This window comes from Chrysochloris asiatica, unplaced genomic scaffold, assembly GCF_000296735.1.
Source record: "Chrysochloris asiatica unplaced genomic scaffold, ChrAsi1.0 scaffold00056, whole genome shotgun sequence".
Taxonomy (NCBI): Eukaryota; Metazoa; Chordata; class Mammalia; order Afrosoricida; family Chrysochloridae; genus Chrysochloris; species Chrysochloris asiatica.
The window spans coordinates 8,219,412-8,234,810 of record NW_006408574.1 but is presented as its reverse complement, the minus strand read 5'-3'; the positions used below and the strand labels follow the sequence as shown (position 1 = coordinate 8,234,810).

The 15,399-nt window shown below is 46.8% G+C and overlaps 1 protein-coding gene across 1 annotated transcript in view; it reads left to right on the top strand.

The window, feature by feature from the left end:
• KIAA0020 (KIAA0020 ortholog) overlaps positions 1 to 15,399 on the top strand; it is a 45,573-nt gene that overhangs the window by 3,923 nt on the left and 26,251 nt on the right. The window contains exons 3-9 of the mRNA XM_006863835.1: positions 4,879 to 5,014; positions 5,650 to 5,725; positions 7,685 to 7,778; positions 7,972 to 8,038; positions 8,816 to 8,990; positions 9,965 to 10,068; positions 12,232 to 12,310. Of these exons, the coding sequence (XP_006863897.1) occupies positions 4,879 to 5,014; positions 5,650 to 5,725; positions 7,685 to 7,778; positions 7,972 to 8,038; positions 8,816 to 8,990; positions 9,965 to 10,068; positions 12,232 to 12,310 (731 nt within the window). The remainder of the gene's footprint in view (positions 1 to 4,878; positions 5,015 to 5,649; positions 5,726 to 7,684; positions 7,779 to 7,971; positions 8,039 to 8,815; positions 8,991 to 9,964; positions 10,069 to 12,231; positions 12,311 to 15,399) is intronic.

Below are 15,399 nucleotides of genomic sequence, written 5' to 3'. Positions count from 1 at the left end.
ATTAAACGTTGTAGGGCTTAGCTTGCAGCTTTATTGCTGTTTTTCCCTCACTTCCCCTTATTGGTGATGAATGTGGTCACCAATCAGAGTGTGTTCTATCCATTTTTGGAAGCGATGTATTAAAATCACCCACTATTATTGTAGATTCATCTATTTCTTTCTTCAAATCTATTAGAGTTTGCTTTATATATCTTGGAGCTCTTTCATTGGGAGCATAGATATTTATTATGGTTATTTCATCTTGTTCAGTTTTCCCTTTATCATGAGATAATGTCCATTTTTATCTATTATGCTGGTTTTTGCTTTAAAGTTGATTTTATCAGAGATTAGTACTGCCACTCCTGTTCATTTTTTATTGCAATTAGTTTGGTATATATTTTTCCTATCCTTTGACTTTTAATCTGTTTTTGTCTCTGTGTGAGATGTGTCTCTTGCAGAGAGCATATTGAAGGATCTTGTTTTCTTATCCATTCTGCCACTCTTCATCATGTAACAGGTGCATTTAATCCATTTACGTTCAATGTAATAATTGATAAGTATGGATTAGTTGCTACCATTATGTTTGTTTTTTTGTGGTGTTGCTGCTTTCTTTGGTCTGTGTGTCTTCCTTTGTTGAGTTCATGCTTTTTGTGTTCTTTCTTGTGAGTTTCCTCATAGTTTTAATGTTTCCTTGTTCTTGGATTTTCATTCTCTTGGTGTATTGTGACGTGTTAAGTTTCTTTGGGGTTGCCTTATAGTCCGTTAACTTTTCTCTCCAGTTACTGCAGTCTATTTTATCTTGTAATCGACCTGAGCTTCTCACTATCTGGATCTCTGTTCCTACATGTTTACCTTCTTCTACATAGTACTTGTTTTGATCATAGACTGACCTCCCAGATTCTCTGAGTTTGTTCTTATAGTTTTGTTCTTTTCTCGACTCTTCTTTCTGTCGACTTAATTCTGGGAGGTGCTGCCACATATGTCAATCTCTGGTTATTGTCTGTTTTTGTTGGTTCTCAGTCCACAGAACTCCCTTTAGGATGTTTTGTAGTGCAGAGTTGGCTTTGGCAAAATCCCTTAGCTTCTGTTTATCCTGGACTGTTTTGATTACACCATTGTATTTAATTGCTGGCTTTGCTGGATAAAGGATTCTTGGTTGGCAGTTTTTTTTTCTTTCAGGACTTTATGTATGTCTCCCCATTGCCTTCTTGCTTACATGGTTTCTGCTGAGAGATCCGAGCTTAATCTGACTTGCTTGCCTTTGTATGTGACCCTTCTGTTTTCCCTAGCTGCTTTCAGGAGTGTCTCCTTATCTTTGATTTTGGAGAGCTTGATTATGATATGTCTCGGTGACTTTCTTTTGGGGTCTATCCTTCCCGGAGTTCGTTGAGCTTCTTGAATGTTTATCTTTTCACTTTTCAGGATGTTAGGGAAATTTTCTTCCAGTAGTTCTTCAGCTGTTTCCTCTGTGGACTTATGTGATTCTTCTTGTTCTGGAATGCCGATAATTCTTAAGTTATTTCATGTTGTCCAACTTGAATCTTAGACCTTCTTCAGATTTTTTTATCCTTTTTTTCTGTTTGCTCTTCTATCTTACTGGTATTGAGAGATTTGTCTTACAGCTCACTGGTTTTGCCTTCCATCTCTTCTATTCTACCCCTTTGTCCTTTCAGAGTATTGTCTATTTCTGATATTCTATTAGTGATCGTTTGGACCTGTTTCTGTAGGTTTTGAATCGTTTCCAATGCTGTATCTGTATCTTACTTGATTGTTCATGTAGTGCTTTCCTGACTTCTTCCTTATTTTTTTCAACTCCATTGTAAAGTGTTTTGAAACATTTTATAATTATGTTTATGAATTCCTTCTCAGGCATTTCCAGGGCCTGCCCTTTTTCCAGAATGGATTCCAGGTCTACCTCTAGGTCATTTGCCTCAGACATTTTATCTTGTTTCTGGACATGTGCTGATATGATCATCTGCTTTTGCTTCTTGGACATGTTTAGTGTTAATCTGTGGCCTTAATATTTAATTGAGTATGTGTTTTGGTATTTTTTATGCTTTCTGATTGCTTCCAGGTTGATGTGATCAGGATGTGGGCTTCCCTTTTCACTCTTCTTATTGCTTAACTCAGAGTAACTTTCACAGGTGTTGTCTGTTTCCCTGGTATATGGCAGTTGGTATTGGTTCTTGCTTTTGTTTTGGTGTTTTATAGAGTGTGATTGTAGCTTGAGTATATGGCAGCAGTTGCTGACTCTTCTTGGGTAATATAGGGTCCACCAGAGGTAGAAGAGGGAGCATAAAACAGCAAAACAGCTCCAGCAAAAAGAAAACACCAAAAAACAACAAAACAAAACTAGAGTGAATACTGTAGTCTATAATCGCAGAAAAGGGAGAAGAGGGACAGACGAGAGGGAAAAAAAAAAATCTGTAGCTCTGGTAGTGCAGTGGTTATGAATTGGGCTGCAAACCGCAATTCGAAACCACCAGCCGCTCTACAAGAGAAAGATGAGGCGTTCTGCTCTTGCAGAGATCCATGGGCTCGAAAACCCTGCACAGGCTCACTATGAGTCGGAACCATCTCCCCAGCACACAGCCAGCCACCAATATGAGTCTGACTTTAATGTCCTCTGTTCAGCTTTTTGCTTTCAAAGCTGCCTGAGAAATTTCAAGATGCCACTGTTGTTGTGCTGTACCTGAGGATTTGATATAATTTTCTGTTTTTAAACTCTCTTTCTCTGTCTACACCCCTGTCCTGGCGTTTCCCGTATTTAAGAAAAACAACAACAAAAAACCAGTTCAGGGCCACCTCTTGAGCTTAGTGTATCTGCACATGTGTGGCAGAAGAACCCACCAGTGGTGAGGGTGGGGGGTGTCCACTCGCTCAGGCACCCCCCAACCCCTCTAGTTACCAGAATGGAGGTATGCAAATAGCTGGGGGGCGCCCAATGAAGAGATACCCAAAAATAAGAAAATCAGAAGAAAGCAAAGCCGACAAAGTGTATTGTCCACCTTTGCTCTGAGGTTCTCGCGGTGTTTTCCATGGTGGGTCTGCTCCCCTGCTTGGTCTTGCCATTTGGTTTCGCCCAAGTTGTCGGCAAAAGTATGCGATTTCTCACTTTTGCTAAAAGTTCCACTAGCTATAAGCCTTCAATCCTTTAAAATATTCCTATCTCTGTGGTTCCGAGTTTTGGAGGTCTGCCCTGGATCTGCTTTGCCTGGTATTCTGTGGTATGGCTGATGGCGAACTTCACTGCACCTCCACCCTAGCCGCCATCAATCCCCACCTCTCATGTACACTCTTATGTACCATCAACTCGCAGCGCCTCCATGTGACAGAGGATAAGTTCCCCATAGGGATGTTTTAGGTGATAATCTTAAAGGAGCAAATAGCCAGGTCTTCATGGAGGAGCTGGGTGGATTCAAACCACCCACGTTTTGGAGAGCAACCAAGCAGTTAACCATTGTGCCACTGAAAATCAACTCATATGTTGATTTGATTCAGACTCCCAGTGACCCTGAGGGTCGGACAGTGTGTGCTTGGCTGAGAATCTAACTGAGGGAAGCAGACGGCCACATCCTTCAAAGCCGAGCAGCTTTCGGTCAGAGGCTGGATGCTTAATCACTGAGCCACCAGGCCACTTTCTCTGGTCCTTAGCAGCTGGCAGCTGAGCCGGCGGGCCTGACTCATCCTTGGCATTGAAAGGAACCACGGGCCTCTTGGTCCCGCTGCTCGGTGAGCCCTTTCACCTTCAGAGCGCTGCTTTCTGGGCTAGGCTGCAGGTCAGTGGCTATTGTTCTTCAACATGGCCTGTCCCCACAGAGGCCTTTGCCAGGGGGCATTCTTTACTCCTGTTGCCTCAGGAGGGGCTGCCAGAGGACGGGCATGGGGGGAGAGTTGGTGGGAAAATGAAATGAAAAGAGAATGGCATTTTCCCACAGACTTTTTTTAGCACCCCCTTTTAACCAAAGAATGAGGGATGTTTGGAGATAACCAATCACTCTGAAAAGCTGCTCTTATAACAGATACCGCTCTTGTTAAAGTTACGTTTTGTTTGACGTCATTGGGCTGTTTGGTTCAGTTGGTTTGTTTCACTCAGAGTTTTGAGGACAGAAAGGTACACATGCAGCATTGCACTCTCTTCAGCGTTGTGAAAATTTTGCCTCTGTGTTTTCATACGGGAGAAGTTGCAGAACACAGGATTCAGAAGGCCATCTTGGGGTTCGGGTCCTGGCTCTTAGACATAGGGACTAACTGCTTGGTGTATTTGCTTCCCCAGATTGGAAGGTTGTTGTTAATTGCTTTCGAGTTAGTTCTGATGCACAGCAAACCTTACAGGGTTTCCAAGGAGTGGTTGGTGAGTTTGAACCACCAGCCTTGTGGTTCAGAGGACTCTGTGGTCCAGGGCTTTATCCCACAGTGCTACAGCAAGACCCCCAGACTGGAGAAGGGGGTGACAAGTGTCCACTTTTTAGGGTGGCCCTAAGAATGTAATGATTGGGTGCATTCCAAATAGTGAACTGGAAATTGGTTTTCCTGCTCAGTTTACACCAAATTTTCCTAAAGAACTGGCTATCCTGAAAGCTCAGTGATCATACACTCCCTAAAGTAGAATTGTATCTTATCAATAAACAATACACTTAAAAATTTAAATTGTCTTTATAAAGAATTATAATCCTTTTTTCCCTTAATGAGCATTTCTGTTAATCAAACGGATGAACGATTGGTTTTGTTCAAACTGAAGATGTCCCCACTGCTCAGGAAGTGAAATACAGGTGAAGGTCGTGAGGGATACCCCCGTAGCTTCCACCACAAGGATTGATCCTGATTTGTGATGGGCTGAATTTGTATTTGTCTTTCTGGGTTACTCTAAATGTTGAAATTGATTTCTGGAATCATCAGAATCTGCCGCCAAGAAACCTAAATGGGACGATTTCAAGAAGAAGAAAAAAGAGCTAAAACAGAGCCGGCAGCTCAGTGACAAAACCAACTATGACGTCGTGGTCCGGGCCAAGCAGATCTGGGAGCTGTTGAGGAGGTAACGCTTTATCTGTGCTCTTGGTATGATGGAGAAGGGCCAGTGCTCTTGAACAGTGGGGTGTGTGGAATTAGTGATCCAACGCCTGCTGATTTGGGGGGGTACACATCACACCCCCTGGAAGGGTAGGGTGTGGGCATTTCTCCACCGTAGAGTATGTGGGATCATTAAGGTAATGTCGCATGTTTAGTATAGTATGAGTGGTTTGGCATCCTCTCTGAGACTTGAGAAAATGGACCGTGTCTTAGCCTGTAGGCTTTGAGCTGCTTGTAAGAGTCTGCTATCCTGTTTGTCATGGACTCCAGGTTCGGGCTGTTAGGAGTTAGCCCTGTTTGTCATGGACTCCAGGTTCCGGCTGTTAGGAGTTAGCCCTGTTTGTCATGGACTCCAGGTTCGGGCTGTTAGGAGTTAGCCCTGTTTGTCATGGACTCCTCAGCTTCGGGCTATTAGGAGTTAGACTGACGCATAAAGCCACAGATACCAAGAGGAGTTTCCATTTTCTCTGGCTTCTCAGTTCTGACGTCAGGTTTGCTGTCGTCATGGAGAGAAAGCCATGATGAACATGGATAGTCTTGCATGTTTAAGTAATTTCTTCGGGTCAGCTCATGTTTTTTCCGCCTTTTTCTTTTTTTTAGAAAAGACTGTGACAAAGAAAAGAGAGTGAAGCTAATGAGAGACCTGCAGAAGTTGATTCAAGGGAAAATCAAGACGGTGAGTGTGGCGTGTATGCGGCTGGCTGGTCAGCCGTGGCACTGAGCACTCTCTGTGGGTGACTAGAGGTTTCGTAGTGAGGAGCCGGACTGCCCGCAGCCGTGAAGAGGGCCTCGTGTTTGTCTGTGGTTTTAGTCATTGGCTTAATCTATGCTCTCCGAAAGTTGGCGTGGTGAGGTGATTACCACAGTGACGGTCACTCACATCTTTCTGAGAGCTCGGCACCCAACCAGTCATCAGCTGTTTCCTGAGTGCAAATCGAACTGCCACTCGCAAGGTCAGCAGTTCGAATCCACCAGCCGCTCTGTGGGAGAAAAGGAAGGCTGTCTGCCTTGGGAACCCTGCCTAGGGCCTAGGGCCCTGTGAGTCGGAATGGACTTGGTGGCAGTGAGGGCTTAGGGATTTTGCCATCTGGTGTTACACTTTGAGACATCGAGGCCTCGGAAGTTGCGTTTCTTGGCCAAGGCCCCAAGAGTGGTGGCACTGACGGCTTGTCCCCTCACTTTCATCTGTGAAGAGGCTCTGACAGCTGCTGGGTCCAAGTGGGGAAATAGGGTTAAAGCTCTTATTTGGGGAATGTAGGAGGCGATCACATCCATGTATGTACGTAGGATTCTTGGGCACTTTTTAAGAAATTTAACCTAATTTCAAGCAGGAGCTGAAAACCAAGAACTTGACCTCAAGTGTTGGTATTTCATTAATATACAGTCAGCAAGCCAAAAAAAAAGCCATCAAATGCTTTTATGTCCATCTCTCAAAACCTGCCTTTTTATTTGAAATGTTTTCTCAATAGTAACCTAAGCAGATCTCCCCTAAGATTCTTCCAAAGTCCCTAACTCTGGTGGACCGTTCCTCCACCTTCTGATTGGTTATATTTTAAAGCCAGTAGCAGATACTCGGAGGTTGAGTGGCTCGGTGACATACTGAAATGATTTTGTGCCATTGATTACCTGCAATTTTTGTAGTAGATGGATCCTCAAAGGCGGTCTGGTTCATTTTCATATTTGCAGGGGAGTGGGTTGTCCTATTTGATTGGGAGTACTTTTCTAGGAACATCACTGGGGGCGTGTGTGGGAACCCCAAGAATGTGAGAAGTGGAGCATCTTGGGGCTTCCAGTGTGTGTGCAGACAGAGCTGAGCTGAAAAGTTGGTGGTTCAGGCGCAGCCAGCCAGGCCTAGTGGTCTGCTGACGACGGATCACAGCCTTGGGAGCCTGCAGGGCATTTCTGTCTGTGCTGCATTCCCTGTGATCATGAATCAGGAGACGGCAGCATCTAACCAGCGTCATTACGCCCTCGGTTGCTAAGGCAGGCCAGGCATTCTTAGATACGTGGTGTAATGATTTTTAATGGTGTAACAATGTTCTGATCCTAGCATCATAATAGTGGGGTTTGGGCCTTGAAGCGTTTCCCTTTCAGGGAAGGTAACTGTCTGAGAAATGCCTTGGGTATCATCACTGGACAGCTTGGTTTTACTTTGAAGTTTACAGAGAAGAATCTTGTCAGTGGTTCAGTCTGTGTCCCCTAAAGCTGTTACTATTTAATTGTGCCTATAAAGTGTGTAAGGAGCTCTGGTAGCGTAGTGGTTACGAATCAGGTTGCGAACTGCTACATCAGCAGTTCAAAAATACCAGCTGTTCCCCGGGAGAAAGATGAGGCTTTCTGCTCCCGTGAAGTTTTACAGCCTTGGAAACCCTGTACAGGGTCGCTATGAGTCGGAACCAGCTCCACGGCACATAACCACCACCGTAAAGTGTGTAAGCTACCCAACCATCCAATGCTGCTACAGCCTCATTCTATGCAATCAAAGGCAATCTTTCATCCAAGGTGATCCAGATTGCATTTTATCCTCCACTACCCAGCTTCCTTTCATCTGAGAATCCCAAAAGACTCAGCCTCTGAGAAGGGGGCCTGAGTCCTCGGAGCACATCTGTTTACAGGCCCCACTCTTTCCACACAGATTGCCTTTGCCCATGATTCCACGCGTGTGATCCAGTGCTATATTCAGCACGGGAGTGAGGAGCAGAGGAACAAGGCCTTCGAAGAACTGCGAGGTACCCGCTGCGTGCAGGGCGGAGGCTTTGTTGTGAGCACTGCTGAGCTCCGGCAGCCTGTGCTCTGCGGGCCCCTTGTCCTTAGTCTCCCCTCATTCATGTATGTCTGTCCCTCCAGTATCATGCCTTTCTGTCAACCCGTGTTCAGAGACCGGATGTGAGAATGCCAAGTGGTTTTGATTTCTCTTTTCAGAGAATTTTGTTGAACTGAGTAAAGCCAAATATTCCAGAAATGTTGTCAAGAAGTTCCTCATGTATGGGTAAGTTGTGTCTTGGTTGGGTATTCCTTTTTTCCTTGTTTCTAAAGCAGTGAGCGGGCATTGATCATGTGCAGGTATCTCTCAGAGACGCCTAGTGGCTTGTTTTATGTTACGTTACATTATGTCTGCAGTAGGGTTGTTGACAAGTGCCTTCCAGTTGCTTCCAACTCAGAATGTTCCCGTGGAGGGTTTTTGAGGGGCGCCTGGTGGGTTGGAACCACTAGCCTTGCTTGCAGCCTGTAGTAGATTGCTTATCCTACGGTGCCACAGTGGAGCTTCTCCACAGGGATGTTGTTGCTAATGTACCATCCAGTTGGTTCCAACCCATAGCGCCGCTGTATAGGGTTTCCGAGGAGTGACTGGTGAGCTTGAACCGCAGGCCCTGCCGTTCACCCGGCTTTGCAGTCTGACGCATTAGCCCCAGCGCCACAGCAGGCTCTAGCGATCTGTAGCAATGCTGCGATGAAGTGTGAGCCCAACAACAGTCACTGAAGCAAGCGTGAAGTTAGGGTGGTGCTAACAGGGCTGCTCCGTTGGCAGGACAGGGGCTGTTGTGGGGCCATTCTGCTCTGTTCTCTAAGGTCCCTATGAGTCAAAATGCACTTGGTGGCTGTGTGGGCCTTCCCCATTCTTGGTGGTGGTGATGATGTGCCGTGGAGTCGGCTGTACATCAGCTTTGGAGGTCCTGGGGGGCACTTCTGCCCTGTCCTGTAGGGTCACTCTGAGTTGGACTCAACTTGGTAGCCGTGGGTTGGTGTTCCCACTCTCTGGGTTTAGGAGCAAACCACAGATTGCGGAGATCATCCGCAGTTTCCGGGGCCACGTCAGGAAGCTGCTTCGGCACGCAGAGGCCTCGGCCATCGTGGAGTATGCCTACAACGACAGGGCCATCCTGGAGCAGCGGAACCTGCTGGCCGAGGAGCTCTACGGGAACACCTTCCAACTCTACAAGGTGACGCACCGCTTCACCTCTGTCATCCTTGTGGGTGGTTTTGGCTGCAGTGGCCTGTCCCTGCCTCCCAGAGCTTGCTCTCAGCCTCTCCACATGACGTCACCTCTGGGCCAACTCCTGCTTTTGGTGTGTGCTCTGTCTGTCTGTGTGTCTGTGTGCACATATGGCTCCGGGACTCCCTCTCAGCCTTTGTGTCTGTCTGTCTGTCTGTGTGTTTCTGTGTTCTGGAGTTAACCCTCACTCCTGGCAGCGCTGTGTGTCAGTGAACTGCGCTCCGTGTGGTTTTAGGGACTGATGTGTTCAAGTGGGTCACCAGGCCTTTATCCCATGGTGTCTCTCGGTGGGCTGTTTGCCTCCGGCACATTAACGTTGCTGACATGCACGGTGGCTCTGTTACGTCCCCTCAGCCCCACGTGTACATTGCACTCTCCTAATTGTGCCCAGAGGTGACAGGGAGGAGACTGTGTCTGAGAAAGGGACGGCAGGCCGACCTGTTTCCAAGCTGGGGCCATCAGTGCCTGGGCTTCCCTGAGGGGTTGCTTGTGTTCGGTTCCATCCCCCTGGTGGGCTTGGCATTCTGTCTGTAACACTCCCTCCCTGGTCACCCAGGTGGTTGGAAGTCACTTGGTGACCGGAGTTTGTGGTCAGTTGTTGGCTGGGTCATTGGGTCAGATTTTAGCCTGATGGCTTGGTAGATGTGCAGACTGAGACTGACCATCAGAAGTGGCTGCGGAGGGGACACAGCTGGGCATCTGTTCACGTGGACACGGGAATGAACCGTAATTGATTGTCTTCATTCTAACATTGAAGCAGTGCCCCTGGTGGTACAAACATAGTGGTTGGAAGAAAGGCGTGACAAGTCTCCGACTGTGACACCCACAGGACCGTCAGGAGTCCTAGTGGGCCTCTGGCAGCTGGTGGGCCCAGTGAAGGAGCTGGATTGGATTTGGAGGGGTTGATTCTTCTCTTTGCAGTCACCAGACCACCCCACCCTGGACAGAGTCCTGGAGGCACAGCCCACCAAACTGGAGCTGATAATGGACGAAATGAAACAGATTCTGATGCCCATGGCCCAGAAGTAAGGGGGTCGAGTTTTTGTTTCTTTGTTTTTCTTTAACAAGGGGCTCGTGAACTAGGAATTTTTTAGATAAAATGGGGTGTTGTTTCCTTACCATATTTGTACGAGTCTGCAGGTTTGAGACGACCCTCTGGGGTAAATGAGGTGGCGTTCTCTGACGGTGCCATTGGCCGCAGCGTCACTTACACCGCTGCCTCCCCTCCCTGTGGTTCCCGGTTCCATTCCTAACCCTTCTGAACTTGTATCCTGTTTACCTTATCAAAAACCAGACCAAGCCGATTTTGACTCACAGTGAAGCCTGTGTAGGGTTTCTGAGGCTGTAAATCTTCACAGAAGCAGAAACCTTAACTTTTTTTGGTCTGTGGAGCAGCTGGCTTGAACTGTTAACTGTGTGCTTATCTATCCAGTGCTTATCCTACAGCGAACATCACAGCAGACTTACTGTCTGACTAGGAATTGAACGCGGGACTGAGTTCAGTTCTAGTCCTGAAGGGTGACCAAGGGCCAGAGCTTCAGGGTTTGCCGGTCAGCCGGGTCTTTCTGATGACTTTGAGTCATTCTGTTCCCCATTTTCTCCCACTCTATCCAGAACCTTCTAATGTGATCCCTTTTAGAACAGTTAGCAGTGGTAGTCTGGCATCATCTAGTTATTGATCTTGGGGAAGGGGGGGCTTCGTCCGTTGGACCCACTGTTTCCACGCAGCTTTGGTTTCTCCTTTGTTCTGAACGGCGGAGACCAGTGTTTGCACCTTAGATGCCCACTCACTCGAAACCATTTTTTAAGCAATGAAACCTTTTTCTCCAAATAAAATGTTAGGTTGCAAGTAGGCTGAGTAGTTTTATAAGTAGAGGCTGTCAGTCCAGGCGTGGGTCCTGGGTGTTTGTGGCATCGTGGAATGGTTTAGAAGCATGGACTGGGGTCAGTCCTGGGATCTCCAGCTTCTGTCTGTGACCTTGGGCACCATCACAGTCTCCTTACCTGTAACGGTGGAACGGTGATGGCATGTGGCCTTCGGTAAGTGGGCTCGTGTTTCTAACGCACTTAGATCAGTGCTCTTCCCATGCTAAAGGTGCCCTGAGTTTCTACTGTCTGCTAGGATGCTCCATGTGACCTGGGTCTGCTGCATCCAGCCAGGTGTCACACGCGGGGGCCTGGACATGTTGGACACCAACACCATTGCTGGTGGTTTGATCCATGCACGTTTGAATGACGTGAGAGTAATTTTCGGGGGCAGATGCTTTGTGTGAAAGATGTCAGAGAGAATAGAGACAGGTCCTGGGGTGAATTTCTAATCATGTGACTCATTGCTGGGGGAAAATGTCACTGTTTAAAAGGGGACAGAGTAGTAGAAACAATTGATGCACTTGCTGCTAACTGAAAGGTTGGAGGTTCGAGACCACCCAGGAATAGCTCAGAAGAAAGGCCCGGGGCTTTACTTCAACTTCACCCAAACCAACCACTGAGTACCCCCCACCCCCCGTGAGGCACAGCGGGCTCTGAAAACTGGACTTCCCTGCTGGGGGGTGGGGGTGCGGGAGTTGAGTGAATCTTCCGTCTGTGCTGCCTAGAGAAAGGCAGGAATCTGTCCCTCTGCTCTTGGGGTGGTGGTAATTATTAAATGCCATCGTGACTCACAGTGGCCCTGTATAGGGTTCCCAAGTAGCTGCCGGTGGGTTTGAACCGCTGACCCTGCAGTTAGCAGTTCAGTGCTGATTCTGTAGCCCCACAGCAGGACTGAGGTCTTGGTGATGATTGTTGTTATGTGCTGTGGAGTCGGTTCTGACCCATAGCGACCCTGTACAGGGTTTTCGAGGCTGTAAATCTTTACGGGAGCAGAAAGCCTCATCTTTCTCCCGCGGAACAGCTGGTAGTTTCGAACTGCTGACCGTGCGGTTTGCAGCCCAATTCGTAACCACTACGCTACCAGAGCTCCTTGGTATTGATGGTAAATGGCACAAAATGACTCTCTGCCTATAAGACAAGAGAGTGTTAGATTGCTCACAGACACCATCTGTCCTCCCAGCAAGGACCTGACGTGAAGCCATTTCTCTCTCTCATGTTTTTGTGGGACTCCCGGGGTGTGTGTGGGGGGGGGGCGGGGGACACGCATCTGGATTACTCCAGTCTCCGATGTCACCTTCTCCCTGTTTCTGTCTCTCCAGGGAATCTGTGATCAAGCACTCATTGGTACATAAAGTGTTCTTGGACTTCTTTACCTACGCACCCCCAAAACTGAGATCGGTAAGCACTGGCTTTTACGGTCTGAACAGAAGCATGGAGGGCGGGCCAAGCAGAAAGGTGGAACTTTCAGTACAGTGTGGCCCTCTGAAACGCCTTCGAACCATCTACCAGTTCTAGCTGGGTTTTACCAGGAAAATGGGTTGGCCTTAGTTTTTCTTGGATGCTGATGTATGAATTTTTAATCCACTCAATTAAAATTTGGAGCCCTTGTGGCGCAGTGACTGAAGTGCTGTGGTGTAGTGTGAAGCTACTGTCCGCTCAGAGAGAGATGATCTGCTTCCCTAAGGGTCGCAGCCTTGATAACCCCTTGGGGTCGTTCTGCTCTACCCTGCAGGGCCACTGAATCAGAATGGGTTCTTTTTGACAGCAGAGGGTTCTGTTGAGTTGGGGGTTAAAATTAACCCCTTAAGTTTATATTTTGTCATCTAGTGGAGTAGCCTCTAATGCAGCCTAAACATGAGCTAAGTGTCAGGAATACTCCACATTCGTGGAGTTCAAATCCAACACAAAGGTTGGTGTTAAATTGTCAAGGGGAGGTAGCTTTGTGAAAATAAACTTGTCATGCGAGGGGGCGTCAGAAAGTCTGTGGGGAAATCCCATGATCTTTTCATTCCATTTTTCTATGAACTTTTTGAAGCCTCCAGCCTCCCCTGTATGATACAAGGATTCAGAACCAGGAGTGAAGGCAAATTATGTATACTGTCGCTGTGAATCGGTACCAACCCGACGGCACCTCAAAGCAGGAACAATACTCACAGACATATTCAGAACTGTCTTCCAGAATACATGGCTCAGCCGGCTCATAGGAAAAACCCATTCCCTTGTAATCCAATTTTTCCACTATCTTTTTGAAGCCCCACCCCCTTTATTTATTTATTTTTTCAATGTTTTATTGTGAATTATGTGATAGTTTACATGGGAGAACATTAGCTTTACATTCATCCTATCGTATATTGTTTCATTGCCATGGTTACAATCCCCTCCATGTATGATCAACCAACCAAAGACTATGCCCTGCAAGCCTGCCCCCCAGTCGTCAGCACACAGCCCCTCTCCCTCTCTGGGTCTAGAGTCTCCAGCGGCTCCATCTCTCCACGTCATCGTCTCTGCCTCCATCTCTGGTGTCACTGCTTCTCTGGGTGGGGTCCCGCACTTCACTCTTCTCCTTTGATGGTCCCAAGGACCTCTGTTGGAGCCCCTTTTATGTGTCAACTGGCAAGGCCATGTTCTCAGTAGCATCCCCCAAGATGTAATCCGATGTGATAAATTACCCTTCATTTGTGATGTAAACTCTGACCTCACAACAGCAGCAACAGCGTCCTTACTGAGAGGGCAGGTTTCTGGTGTTAAAGCCATCCACTGGGATGTCTGCTATAGCAGCAGTAGATAACTAAGCCACCCTCGGGCCAAGTCCTTTCTGGATCTGCCTTGAGTTTCTGGCAGCATCCTGTTGATGTACTGTGGTGAACATTTTGAATGGTCTTCAAGATTTTACTTGCATGTAATCTTAATGATATTGCTTGACAATTTCTGCATTCCATTGAGTCACCTTTCTTTGGCATGGGCCAAACACAGACCTCTTCCAGGTGTAACTCTCGTACACATGTTTTGGCATCGACAAGCGGGCATTTCTTGCTATGCATCTGTTTGTTGAGACATTTCACTTGGTGTTCGGCCAGTGCAGTCTTTCGGTGCACTTTGACCTTCTTCCTTCAGTACCATCAGTGTTTGATCATATGCTGCCTCCTGAAAAGTGTCCTGTTGGCCAGTTCTTGTCCGCAGAATGATTATTCCTTCCGTCTTCCGGTGCATCCTGTGACAGTCAGTATTTTATCCAGAGAATGTTTCAGTATTGCAACTTAAGTCCTGAATTTTTTTCTTCAGCTCTTTCACCTTGAGGAACGCTGAGTGTGTTCTTCCCCATTGGTGTTCTAAATCCAGGTCTCCGCATATTTCATTATAATACTTTCTCTCTTTTATGTACTCAAGCCATCCTTTGAAATCTTCCGTTCATCTCTTTTGTTTATTTCTTCCATTCACTTTACTCTGAAGTCAGTAGCTAGTTTCAGAGTCTCTTCTAACAACCATTTTAATCTTTTCGTTCCTGTCCTCTTTTTTTAAAGAATCTTTTGGTTTCTTCATGTCTGATGTTTTTGATGTCATCCCACAACTCTTCTAGTTTTCGGTCATTGGTGTTCATGCATCTAATCTGTTCTTCAGATGGTCTCCAAATTCAGTCAGGTTGTATTCATAGACACACCTTAGCTCTCGTGAACTTGTTCTAAAATTTTCACTTTCAGCCTGAACTTGCCTATGAGCATTTGATGCTCATTCCAGGTCTGCCCTTGCCTTGTTTTGGTCAGTGATGTCACGCTGCTTCAGTGTATCGTACCATAGATGGAGTCCGTTTGTTTCCTGTGTGTTCCATCTGGTGAGGTCCATGTCAGTAGTTGCCAGTGAGTAAGTCATTGGTCTTCCAAAATTGTCTGGTGACCTCCGGCCCCATTTCTAGCACCAGCGCCATCCTTTCCATCCACTGACCCATCTTGCAGCTTTTGCTTCCCAATCCCAGTTATTAATTATCACTGTATCTTGATAGCATTTTTCATCAGTTTCATAGTGCAGAAATTGATCAAATCTTTACCTTTGACCTTAGTGGTGGATGCATACATTTGAATACTAGTAGTATTAACTACTATCCAGTGTAACAGTTCTAGTATTCAAACTGGAGTCCTGGTGTGGCGCTGTGGGCTAATGCGTCCGACTGCAAAGTCATTTGAACTGCAAGGTTGGTGGTTCAAGCTCAACAGCTGCTCTTTGGAAACCTATACAGGGTTGCTATGGGTTGGAATCAACTCGACGGCACTTCACAACAATAACAAGAAGTATTAACTGGTCTTATAGGCAAATGGTAGCGTAGTGGTTACGAATCGGGCTGCGAACCTTAAGGTCAGCGGTTCGAAACTACCAGCTGCTCCGCGGGAGAAAGATGAGGTTTTCTACTCCCGTAAAGATTTACACCCTCGGAAACCTTATACAGGGTCGCTATGGGTCGGAACCGACTCGATGGCACATAACAACAACATAGG